The sequence below is a fragment of the Oncorhynchus clarkii genome, chromosome 2 (genome assembly GCF_045791955.1).
Source record: "Oncorhynchus clarkii lewisi isolate Uvic-CL-2024 chromosome 2, UVic_Ocla_1.0, whole genome shotgun sequence".
NCBI classification, from domain to species: domain Eukaryota; kingdom Metazoa; phylum Chordata; class Actinopteri; order Salmoniformes; family Salmonidae; genus Oncorhynchus; species Oncorhynchus clarkii.
The window spans coordinates 23,493,728-23,506,517 of NC_092148.1; the positions used below are offsets into that span (position 1 = coordinate 23,493,728).

A 12,790-nucleotide genomic window follows, 5' to 3' on the forward strand; every position below is an offset into this window, starting at 1 on the left:
TGGGTCTAGGGTGTCAGGTAGGGTGGAGGTGATATGGTCCTTGACTAGTCTCTCAAAGCACTTCATGATGACGGATGTGAGTGCTACGGGGCAGTAGTCGTTTAGCTCAGTTACCTTAGCTTTCTTGGGAACAGGAACAATGGTGGCCCTCTTGAAGCATGTGGGAACAGCAGACTGGTATAGGGATTGATTGAATATGTCCGTAAACACACCGGCCAGCTGGTCTGCGCATGCTCTGAGGGCGCGGCTGGGGATGCCGTCTGGGCCTGCAGCCTTGCGAGGGTTAACACGTTTAAATGTCTTACTCACCTCGGCTGCAGTGAAGGAGAGACCGCATGTTTTCGTTGCAGGCCATGTCAGTGGCACTGTATTGTCCTCAAAGCGGGCAAAAAAGTTATTTAGTCTGCCTGGGAGCAAGACATCCTGGTCCGTGACTGGGCTGGATGACGGAACAAGGCAGTTAACCCACTGTGCCCCGGTAGGCCGTCATTGTAAATAAGAATTTGTTCTTATTAACTGACTTGTCTAGTTAAATAAATAAAAAGTTTGAAATGCCTCATTGTCCCGAATTTATCAAATTGAACTCGATTTGATTTTTACATAGACACTCAATATCACTATTTTGTTTCGTGTTATATACACAATTTCGCACATAATCCACATTTTAGTAATTTTTGTTAGAGAGATATGTTTATTTGTTATTGGAAATTACAGTGATATTTATTGGAATTATTTATTTTCCTAGAATGTATAGTTGTTACATCAGCTAGCCCCTCTTCTGCGATTTATGTTTTACGTGACATTTGACTTATTTTATTTGCATTTGAGTAACTACTGAAATAATTGGATGTTTCTTTCATGAAAAGAGAGTTATCAAGGTCGAGCAATGTCCATTGCATGGGTATTATTTGATACGTTACAGAATGGTCTTGTTTCTTTCTGGACTACATATCCCAAAATGCAATACCTGTGCGTGATGAAGGTTGTACGTACAGTGCACCAAATGGTAAGCCTAGTAAATGTAGCTAAACGTTTGAAGATACAGGTAGTTTTATGCCGTCATGCACATAATTGATACAACAGAGCTGGTTATTTATTGGGTTTCAATATAATGTCCATATGTACTGCGACATAGGATTTAATTTGCTAGGGTAATCACACGAGGAAACAATATAAACTTGAAGATAGCGCCCACTGGCGACTTCCTCTTTCGTAGTCACGCAGATTGGGTTGTACGGCTGTTCATCAAAATTCCCTCGTCCTTAATTGGTCATTTCTTTCCCAACCCGCCCAGCCACAAACAAATTAGCCTTTCCTGTGCTGCATTTGAGAACTTGGTAGCCGGTTGATCTACGCACGCTGCCAAAATGATGGGAAGACCAATCGTCGTGTTGAGTGAGTGATAAAGTGACAACATTTATCAATGAATTAAATACATTAGTGTTTTAAGTGTATTTTATATCTTGTTATATTTGTGAGCTTTTTCATTCACGTGAGGTGATGCCCGGCGTTCGGGCCTAGCTAGCCAGTGATGTCTCGAGTTGTGACAGTCATGCTGCGCTGTTAGCGGAACAATCGGCTATAAACTTATCAAATTTGGGGAATAAACAGGGATACAGTTCTGCTAGCATTCTATTTGGTATTGTTATGCACGCCATCAAACGTAGTTAGACAAACCCTTCGGGTAAGATTAATGGATAATAATTTGCTAGCTGCCTTACTAGCTAAGTTACATTTTAAGGTGAGCTATTTCCCTGGTGTCTCCCCGTTTTTGGGGTTGGTCTCAGTATCTGGTTCGGGCAGTGGCAACACGGTAGCTAACGATGGTGCAGACAATCTTGCAAATGTAATTTCAGAAATTAAATGTACTTATAACAACTACACACTTGTTGGCCTACCATGTTGTCCGTCAAGTTGCTAAATACACTGAACAAACCGCAGCATCATGGTCAGTCATTTTGAGTATAGGCCTAGTTAAGAGACTGCCCCTCCCTCTCTGTCGCCACCTCAATGATCTTTTCTCTTTAGGCCAGAATATGAAAAGAGAGTCTGGACGCAAGGTTCAGAAAGGGAACATCAGTGCAGCAAAGGTAAAGATGACACACCACTCGGACTTCCCCTTCCCATTACCCAATAATTTTACTTCTGACTGAGGTTTAATTGCGATAATGAAACATGAGAAATTCCTGCAGCCTTACGAAGTCTACTTTTACAGGCAATAGCAGATGTCATCAGAACATGCCTGGGACCAAGAGCCATGATGAAGGTTTGTACCAAGACACAATTCCTGGCCCTTAGATACTTAAATCCCAAAGTGACACCAAAATACAACTGTCTTAACCTTTCCCTATCTATTAACAGATGCTGCTAGACCCCATGGGCGGCATTGTCATGACCAACGATGGCAATGCCATCCTCCGAGAGGTGAGGTTTCTGCACTACATTTCCCATAAGCACCCTTACACTGTATTTGGAAGATGGTAAATGTAAACAAATCCAGGTCTGTTAAAGTTATCTTTCCTGTAAACAAACACAGATCCAAGTGCAGCACCCGGCAGCCAAGTCCATGATTGAGATCAGCCGCACCCAGGATGAGGAGGTGGGAGACGGCACCACGTCAGTCATCATCCTTGGTAAGTGGCCTGGTAGTGGAAGTATTTCATCTCACTCCATTGACATGGAATTGACTGAGATCCAGTCAACCTCTTCAACATAGTCAATGTACCCTTTTGAGCTTCAGGCTATTTAGGACTGGATGTTGTGGCACTCCGACTCCGAGAGGGCCACGTTGATGATGCGTAAGAATCAATCGTCCTCTAAGCCATCGTACTGAGTGTGCACATTTTTAAAACAGCTCTTGGTTAACATATTTTTTCAATATTTTGTCGGTCTCTAGCTGGGGAGATGCTGTCTGTAGCAGAGCAGTTCCTGGAGCAGCAGATGCACCCCACAGTCATCATCAGTGCCTACAGACACGCCCTTGACGACATGCTCGAGATGCTCAAAGACATCAGGTATAGATTGCATTCACTTACACACACAATCCTCCCTCGCACACTTTTACACTCCATTCTATTGACCGACTGTCTCTGTTACCTCCCAGCACCCCGGTGGATGTGAATGACAGGGCGCAGATGCTGAAGATCATCAACTCTGCCATCTGCACCAAGGCCTTGAGCCGTTGGTCTACCATGGCGTGTAATATTGCCCTGGATGCCGTGCGCACTGTGGAGTTGGAGGAGCACGGGCGCAAGGAGATCAACATTAAGCTGTACGCCAAAGTGGAGAAGGTAAGCGTTAAAGGTCTTGCGGTTACAACATTGACATCAATAAGTATGGCATGGGTGTGGTCATTGGGAAAATGACACCAGGTTGGTTGATTCCTCCTTGTTTTGCTATGGTTATAGGTGCCTGGTGGCTTCATTGAGGACTCATGTGTGCTAAAAGGCGTGATGGTCAACAAGGACGTCACTCACCCCCGCATGCGCAGAATGATCAAGAACCCCCGCATCATCCTGCTGGACTGCTCCCTGGAGTACAAGAAGGGCGAGAGCCAGGTACTGAAAACACATGTACACAGTGTCATTCATACATCCACACAAATGCATTACCAGCACACACATACAGTATAAAAATAACAGTAGTAGGTACTGGCCAATAAATGTTGTGTTCCTATGCAGACTGACATTGAGATCACACGTGAGGAGGATTTTTCTAGAATCCTTCAGATGGAGGAAGAGTACATCCAGACAATCTGTGAAGACATCATCCGCCTCAAGCCAGACCTCATCTTCACCGAGAAGGGCATCTCAGGTACTTCACATACAAAATCTCTATGTACAATTTTAGCAACCGCTCTTAATCCACCAAAGCTCCCCTGCACTGACCAGAGAAACTCACCTCTCCACTCATCTCCCCAGACCTGGCACAACACTATCTGATGAAGGCCAACATCACAGCCATCCGCCGTGTCAGAAAGACTGACAACAACCGCATTTCAAGGTAAGATCCATTCCACACAGTATAGTATTCTGAAGATGTGCTAACTATTAATCCTTTTAAATTGTTAATTGACTATTAACGCTGATATCATATTCTCAGGGCATGTGGGGCTCGCATCGCCAGCCGTACAGACGAGCTGCGTGAGGAGGACGTGGGAACCGGCGCCGGCCTGTTTGAGATCAAGAAGATTGGAGACGAGTACTTCACCTTTGTCACAGAGTGCAAAGACCCCAAAGCCTGCACCATCCTGCTGAGAGGAGCCAGCAAAGAGATCCTGGCTGTACGTATCAAGTTACCCCTCATGCACAAGAATATGTTAAGACGTCTCCGTCTCCGGCAGAAGCAGCTAATTTTCAGGCATACCGTAACAAGACAGGATGATTTGATCCTCATGGTATCCTATTATGCTCAATGCTTCATTGTGGAACCAAACAGTGTTGATGGTGTGTGTGTCTCTCTGTCCCTCAGGAGGTGGAGCGTAACTTGCAGGATGCAATGCAGGTGTGTCGTAACGTGCTACTGGACCCATCTCTACTCCCTGGAGGTGGGGCGGTGGAAATGGCTGTGTCCAAGAGGCTGATGGAGCGTTCCAAGACCCTGACTGGGGTGGAGCAGTGGCCCTACCGTGCCGTGGCCCAGGCCCTGGAGGTTATCCCCCGTACACTCATCCAAAACTGTGGTGCCTCAACCATCCGCGTGCTCACCTCTCTCAGGGTACGTGTGGTTTTGCTCTAAAATATGCACCTTTATCATTTTGTTGGGCACAGCTATGTTGTTTTTATCTTACCCCCCCCCCCCCCCCCCCCCCTCTGTAGGCCAAGCACACCCTGGAGGCCTGTGCATCATGGGGTGTGAACGGAGAGACTGGCACCTTGGCAGACATGATGGAGCTTGGCATCTGTGAGCCGCTGGCTGTCAAGGCCCAGACTTACAAGACTGCTGTGGAGGTAAGAGGGGCTAATGGGCTGCTGTTGAAAGTGAGATTCATCTCAAATGTATCTGCAACAAATGCTTGAGACTTACTGTTTTTAAAACATTGTACAAGGCATGGACGAATTCTGTTTTACTTTGTCAGTAGTGAATGCAGTCAGACACCATGCAAAAACATTTTCACTCCTACTACTCTAAAGGATGAGTGCTTTCCAGTGCCTTATCTCCTTCACATCAAAGTGAATACAATGAAACTCAGGGCACCTTTAGTGTCTCTCTTTTCGTTTTATGACTTTAAACAGTCACTGGTTTCAGTGAACCCCACTAATGTAATTTTGATCTCTTCTTGCCTTTCAGACGGCCATCTTGCTGCTCCGCATTGATGACATTGTGTCTGGAATCAAGAAGAAAGGCGATGACCAGGCTGGAGGAGGACAGGGAGCAGAATGAAGATAAATTAGGAAAGAAATGGGTTGGTAGACCAGTGGGCCAACAGACCGCTAGTGTACATAGTACAGCCTACTGTTCTCTTTTGGGATGCTATTTTGCAAAAATACTAAATGTTTGGCCTGGATTGTCTGTTCTCAACCAAGTATGTGTGTCGATAATCAAGCATCACAGTAGCCATGTATGTTTGATTTGCTATAAAATTCAAATCGAATACGGTCTGACTCACAGTTCATTGTATATCTTTAGTCGTGGCAGATTAAATAAGTATATTCCATGATACTCATTGTTTATAGCACTGTAGTACCCAGTTAAAGTGGAAACAGGGTATACTGTTTTGAGCCTTTTTAAGAAGGATAGGTTTCTCTCAGCAACAGACATAAATATTAACTTCAGCTTTATTAAAGTTAAATGCATGAGGAAAAAAAATGCTATTCACCACAGCATATTGAAATAAACCAGATCTGAGTACACAACAGATAATAAAATATTACTTCCGGTTACATCAAGTTTCTATTTTATCTGGGCCATAACTCCCATCCCTGAATGTGTTGAATAGGCCTATTAGGAAGTCATAAAACCATGCAATAGGTCATGGTTTTCTTTTCTTTTTTTGATTCCGTATGTTTGCAACTTTACACATATACATTACCAGTCTGGAGTAGAGGTCAACCGATTTAATCGGAATGGGCAATTTAATTAGGGCCCATTTCAAGTTTTCATAATCGGTAATCGTCATTTTTGGACACTGATTATGGCCGATTACATTGCCCTCCACGAGACTGCGTGGCAGGCTGACTACCTGTTATGCGAGTGCAGCAAGGAGCCGAGGTACGGTGCTAGCTAGCATTAAACTGAGTCTTTATAAAATATCTTAACATATTCACAGGTTAACTACACATGGTTGATATTACTAGTTTATCTAGCTTGTCCTGCGTTGCATATAATCGATGCGGTGCCTGTTAATTTATCATTGAATCACAGCCTACTTCGCCAAACTGGTGATTTAACAAGCGCATTCATGAAAAAAGTACCGTCTTAGCGCCAATGTACCGAACCATAAACATCAATGCCTTGCTTAAAATCAATACACAAGTATATATTTTTAAACCTGCATATTTAGTTAATATTGCCTGCTAACATGAATTTATTTTAACTAGGGAAATTGTCACTTCTCTGGCGTTCTGTGCAGAGTCAGTGTATAGTGTGTGAAGACCATTTCTTCCTAACAAAGACCGTAATTAATTTGCCAGACTTGTACATAATTATGACGTAACATTGAAGGTTGTGCAATGTAACAGCAAAATGTAGACTTAGGGATGCCACCCGGTAGATAAAATACGTTAAGGTTCCGTATTTCACAAAGAATAAGTGTTTTGTTTTCAAAATAATAGTTTCCGGATTTGGCCATATTAATGACCTACGGCTCATATTTCTGTGTTATTATAATAATATAAGACTTGATAGAGCAGTCTGACTGAACAGTGGTAGGCAGCAGCAGGCTCATAAGCATTCATTCAAACAGCACTTTCCTGCATTTGCCAGCAGCTCTTTGCTGTCCTTCAAGCATTGCACTGTTTATGACTTAAAGCCTATCAACTCCCGAGATTAGGCTGGCAATACTAAAGTACCTATTAGAACATCCAATAGTCAAAGGTATATGAAATACAAATGGTATAGAGAAATAGTCCTAACTACAACCTAAAACTTCTTACTTGGGAATATTGAAGACTCATGTTAAAAGGAACCACCAGCTTTCATATGTTCTGAGCAAGGAACTTAAACATTAGCTTTTTTACATGGCACATATTACACTTTTACTTAGTTTTTGCATTATTTAAACCAAATTGAACATGTTTCATTATTTGAGGATAAATTGATTTTTATTATATTAAGTAAAAAGTGTTCATTCAGTATTGTAATTGTCATCATTACATATATATAAAATCGTCTGATTAATTGGTATCTGCTTTTTTTGGTCCTCGATAATCACTATCAGCGTTAAAATCATAATCGGTCGACCTCTAGTGGACACACCTACTCATTCCAGGGTTTTTCTTCATTTCATGGTAGAATAATAGTGAAGACTATGACATGACACATGGAATCATGTAGTAACCAAAAAAGTGTTTAACAAATCAAAATATAGTCGCCCTTTGCCTTGACAGATTTGCGCACTTGGCATTCTCTCAACCAGCTTCATGAGGTAGTCAGTCCCCTGTAATGAATTTCAATTAACAGGTTTGCCTTAAGTACATTTTTATGGAATTTCTTTAAATGTGTTTGAGCCAGTCACTTGCATTGTGACAAGGTAGCCCTATTTGGTAAAATACTTAATGTCAATAAAAGTTCAAATAAGCAAAGAGAAAGGAGAGTCCATTATTTTAAGACATGAGTCAGTCAATCTGGAAAATGTCAATAATTAACGTTTCTAGAAGTGCAGTAGCAAAAACCATCAAGCGCTATCAAACTGGCTCTCATGAGGACCGCCACAGAAAATGAAGACCCAGAGTTACCTCTAATGCAGAGGATAAGTTCATTAGAGTTACGAGCCTCAAATTGCAGCCCAAATAAATGCTACACAGAGTTCAAGTAACAGACACCTCTCCAAATCAACTGTTCAGAGGAGACTGCGTGAATCAGGCCTTCATGGTCAAATTGCTACAAAGAAACCACCACTGAAGGACAATCAGACTTGTGCCAAAAAAACACGAGCAATGGACATTAGACCGGTGGAAATCTGTCCTTTGGTTGAGACCAAATATGAGATTTTGGGTTCCAACCACCGTGTCTTTCTGAGACGGTGTAGGTGAACGGATGAGCTCTGCATGTGTGGTTCCAACGGTGAAGCATGTGTGTTGGAGGTGTGATGGTTTGGGGGTGCTTTGCTGGTGACACTGTCAGTCACTGACAGTTGTTTAGAATTCAAGGCACACTTAACCAGCATGGCTTCTGCAGCGATATGCCATCCCATCTGGGTTGCGCTTAGTGGGACTATCATTTGTTTTTCAACAGGACATTGACCCAACACATCTTCAGGCTGTGTCAAGGCTATTTGACCAAGGAGAGTGATGGAGTGCTGCATCAGATTCTGGCCACCACAATCACCTAACTCAACCCACTTGAGATTGTTAGGGAAGAGTTAGACCGCAGAGTGAAGGAAAAGCAGCCAACAAGTGCTAAGCATATGTAGGAACTCCTTCCAGACTATTGGAAAAGCATTCCAGGTGAAGCTGGTTCAGAGTTCAGGTGGCTACTCTGAAGAATCTAAAATATGAAATATATTGTGATTTGTTTAACACTTTTTTTTGGTTACTACATGATTCCATGTGTTATTGTGTTTTTGATGTCTTCACTATTATTCTACAATGGAAAAACCCTTGAATTAGTAGGTGTGTCCTAACCTTTAACTGGTACTGTACATGTCAACAGACCGTGCAAGTACATGGATTCCTGGGCTTTATCTCTATACTCTAACCTGAGAAGACCATTCAAAGCAATATGAAGGGAGTGGAGTCTTCTTTGTTGACTCATCTGGACAGTGGCCCAGAATATGAGAAAAGGGAGCAATGAAATGCCATAAAAGTATTTAAAGGTTTGCTTTTCCCTGCCCTGTACAGAAGCAGATGGCAGTGTGCCAAAAGCCTCCATACACCCTAATAAAAAAACTTCCCCTCATATTCCTTGATGGATACTTTTAAATGCTTGTTCACCTACCAATGTAAAGGGGATGAGAAAAGTATTTCACAACATTGAGAGTCTGTACAGCCAGGTTCCAAACCACTTGACCTGTTCTAGACATTCATTATATCAGGCCAGGTAGAAACAGCGGAAGAGTGGTGTTGTCATCTCTGGGCTTTCTCTCCAGTCTCTGGGTCGACACCGCTGTCCAGCTCTGGAGAGGAAATCGGCACGTTAGTCATCGTTACAAAGCAATGAAGGTATTAGCATCTGAATTTTTCCAAACTCTTCAACAGTGTGAGTATTTATCCTTTAATTTATATTTTTGAGCATAAGACTTTAAAAAAAACCTAGGCACCCGTGTCTGACACCGTTTTAATTAAGGGAGAAAAAAACTTAACAGATGGCACCCGCTGTTAAGTGTGACTCACCCATGCTGGCCTCACTGGGTGCTGTGGAGGGGAGGCGTCTGTGCTGGCAGGTAGGCTGGAGGTTGGGAACCAGAGGCCCTGGAGCCAGTACAGAGGATGGGGGGAGACTCATGACCCCCGTAATAGGAGCTTGGGGTCGGACCACCTCCATATCCACGCCTGCTCTCAGCGGAGGGCCAGAAAAAAATGGAAGTGATCAGTGAGAAGTACAAAGTATAAACTGAGCATACCAAACATTAGAAACACCTTCCTTGGACTATATAAGGTGTCGAAAGCATTCCGCCGGGATGCTGTCCCATGCTCGCTCCAATGCTTCCAAAAGTTGTCAAGTTGGCTGGATGTCCTTTGGGTACTGGACTATTCTTGATAAACATGGGAAACTGTTGAGCGTGAAAAAGCCAGCAGCGTTGCAGTTCTTGACACAAACCGGTGCGCCTGGTAATACTACCATACCCCATTCAAAGGCACTTAAAATCTGTTGTCCTGCCCATTCACCCTCTGAAAGGCACACATACACAATCCATGTCTCAAGGCTTAAAAATAATCCTCCCCTTCATCTACACTGAAGTGGATTTAAGGGATCATAGCTTTCACATGGATTCACCTGGGGTCTCATAACCGCTTGTGTAAATGTCACACTAAAAATCTGTGTGCGGTATTTCTGAGAAGACTGAGCACATACAAAAATAGAGATTTATAAACTTGGTGCAGGTTTCCATTATAAATCAGACCCGTTCTGAAACTGCGCGCATGAACAAGCATTAGTTTGAAATATCCAATAAATGTCGTTCCACTTCATGATTGTGTCCCACTTGTTGTTGATTCTTCACAAAAAAATACAGTTTTATATCTTTATGTTTGAAGCCTGAAATGTGGCAAAAGGTCGCAAAGTTCAAGGGGGCCGAATACTTTCGCAAGGCACTGTAAATGCCTATTTCTAATTATTTTCAAATGCAAAGACAAACTAAATAGATTCTCTCTTCTCACTAATGGCAAATTATTGCATCTTGTTATTAACCTGTTTAACCTGTTATTTTCCTCCATTTGCAGAAAATACTAATAGACTTGCCTGCTTGCAATGCAATACTTCAACTACTATAAACTGTGCTTACGCATGGTCTAAGCTTTGTGGGAAGGTGAGCACATTTTCATGTCAAGTTCAGTTTTTATAAATGCCAACTTTTGTGTGAAACCTGGCACACGCATGTTTAATTTCCATGATCATTGCATAATAAATTCCTCACCTTCTCTCTGACGGTTTCATACTCATGAGGTAACATAGGCCTTTTATTTAGTTTTTTTTTTTTTTTTTTACTTCAGTTTATTTTAGTAAATACTTTCTTAACACTTTTTGTTCTCAAAACTGCATTGTTGATTAAGGGCTTGTAAGTAAGCATTTCACTGTTGTATTCGGCGCACGTGACAAATCAAATTTTATTTTGGGGTCTATTTTGTACGTACGCACGGTTTATAAAACGAGGCCCCTGGTCAGTCTGTCATGAAAAGAGCAGTTGTTCTTAATGTTTTGTATACACAGTGTATGGCTCTGTGAAGCGCTTCCCAATAACGTACATGCTTCCTTACTTCAAAAAAACAATCCCTGATGTGACAAGCTAAATAGGTGAGAGCAATGTTCCCAAAATATTGTTCCCATTTATAATAGGATTATCAGAGAGATTGAGGTAACTTCAGTAACTACCATATCAAGGTTCCTGATAAAGGAGGTCAGTTAACTATTAGCCTTTGGAGACCATTCACCAAGACATTTGGAAAGAAGGCCATGCGAGTGTTTTAATGGTCTTACCAATGTGGTCCTGTGATTGGTGGGGATGGTAAATAGACTGCTAGGAGGGAGGGAGGGGCTCTACATAGATGGTGCTGATAGGTCTGGTTTTGGATGCAGAAATGGGGTGCTTCCTGAAGTCTCCCCAACACATCCCACCACCAGCCGAAGATACCTCTGCCAAAGGGATTTTTTTTTTTTAACAATTAGGCTTAAGTATCAATACTCTGAAGTGATTTCCTCTCCTTATCTAATTTCCTTCATCTGCACTGATGTGAAATAATTTGACTGGTGAAAGCAATTTTCAGTAGTTAGCTTAAACAATTTTACTTAAAATGATGGTCAGATCAATCCAGCTGAAGGAGAGGAGACCATGCAGGAAGCATTTTTATACTGCTGACATGCACCCACCCTGGGCACCCAGCTCTTGACAGCAAGTGCAACTGAAGTACTTGACAGGAGGTGTAGGCGTAGACTAGTGCGTGTACTTTTGGACAGGTATGCCAGTCTTAAGTAACCACATGATACGTTGGGACTAAATGTTGCCTTGCTACTTTAGTCCCCAACTTCCTCAAAACTGTGGCAAATAATGGTGGAAGAGCATCAGCATTGGCAGTTAACAACACTGACTACTTATTTTAAAGCCACAGTCAGACTTCCGGTAATTTCAACTAATGCAATAATAGCCTACCCCTTAATTTGGAATAATATGACTTATTATTCATAATTTGATAAGTACAATAGTCTTATCATTATATTAGGATATATTACTCCATTGTTTATGTTGACAAAATGTATACAGGTGTATACAGATAAACATGATGTAATGTTTATCTTCTATAATGTTATTCCTTCAGCACTATATATATAAGGTGTTTGCATGTGGAAAAGTCGTGTATTTGCTCCCTTGATATACACATTTTATAGTGTGCCTGTATAGTAAATAAAACTTTAAAATGTAAGATTATTATTTATAATGTATTATCAGGCTATAGCATTGAGGCCTATAGAGCCTACCAAACAAATTCAATAGACGTTTTACTGTCAAATTTATACAGTGCAAGGCCGACAGGGATCTATGAAGTGTCAACTTCAAACTAACTTCCTGGGTAGTATAATTCGTCTGTAGGTTAATTTTATGCATTTTTATAGGCTATATGTTGTTATCCATCAATTCTTGAAAACAATCATGTTCTTACCGTAACACCTGTTTTTCTTAAATTTTCGCAATGGACAATTTTCTTTGATTCGAAGCAGACACGCTCCGTGTTTTCTTCGAGCTGGGGCAGCTGCCATATTCTCCAGACTAATAAATAAACGAAAAGTTTGGTTAGACGTGAACAATATTTGACCACCGACAAAAATAGCCCGTTAGTCGAAAAGCGTAGTTCTACGTCATAGGCTCGATGTTATGACGCCTTCAAAACAACTGGGAAAAACGAGCTCCGAATGGGGAAAACATTATTTGAACGGTCATCCAACTCGGAAACTAGAGTCTCTTTAGAGCTCCCGAATT

General features: G+C 41.9%; 1 protein-coding gene and 1 non-coding gene across 2 annotated transcripts; both read left to right on the forward strand.

Moving 5' to 3' along the window:
* The first annotated feature begins 1,215 nt into the window (after positions 1–1,215).
* LOC139364529 (T-complex protein 1 subunit gamma-like) lies at positions 1,216–5,597 on the forward strand. Its single transcript, XM_071101328.1, has 14 exons — positions 1,216–1,395; positions 2,029–2,090; positions 2,216–2,266; positions 2,362–2,424; positions 2,537–2,633; positions 2,897–3,014; positions 3,104–3,290; positions 3,408–3,557; positions 3,681–3,813; positions 3,921–4,002; positions 4,102–4,282; positions 4,471–4,716; positions 4,818–4,949; positions 5,290–5,597. Exons 1-14 carry the CDS (start codon positions 1,368–1,370, stop codon positions 5,380–5,382), a joined length of 1,623 nt encoding a protein of 540 aa, XP_070957429.1. The 5' UTR covers positions 1,216–1,367; the 3' UTR covers positions 5,383–5,597.
* LOC139383684 (small nucleolar RNA SNORA15) lies at positions 5,048–5,183 on the forward strand. Its single transcript, XR_011628767.1, has one exon. It is a non-coding gene; the product is annotated as a small nucleolar RNA SNORA15 (small nucleolar RNA).
* Positions 5,598–12,790: the final 7,193 nt, after the last annotated feature.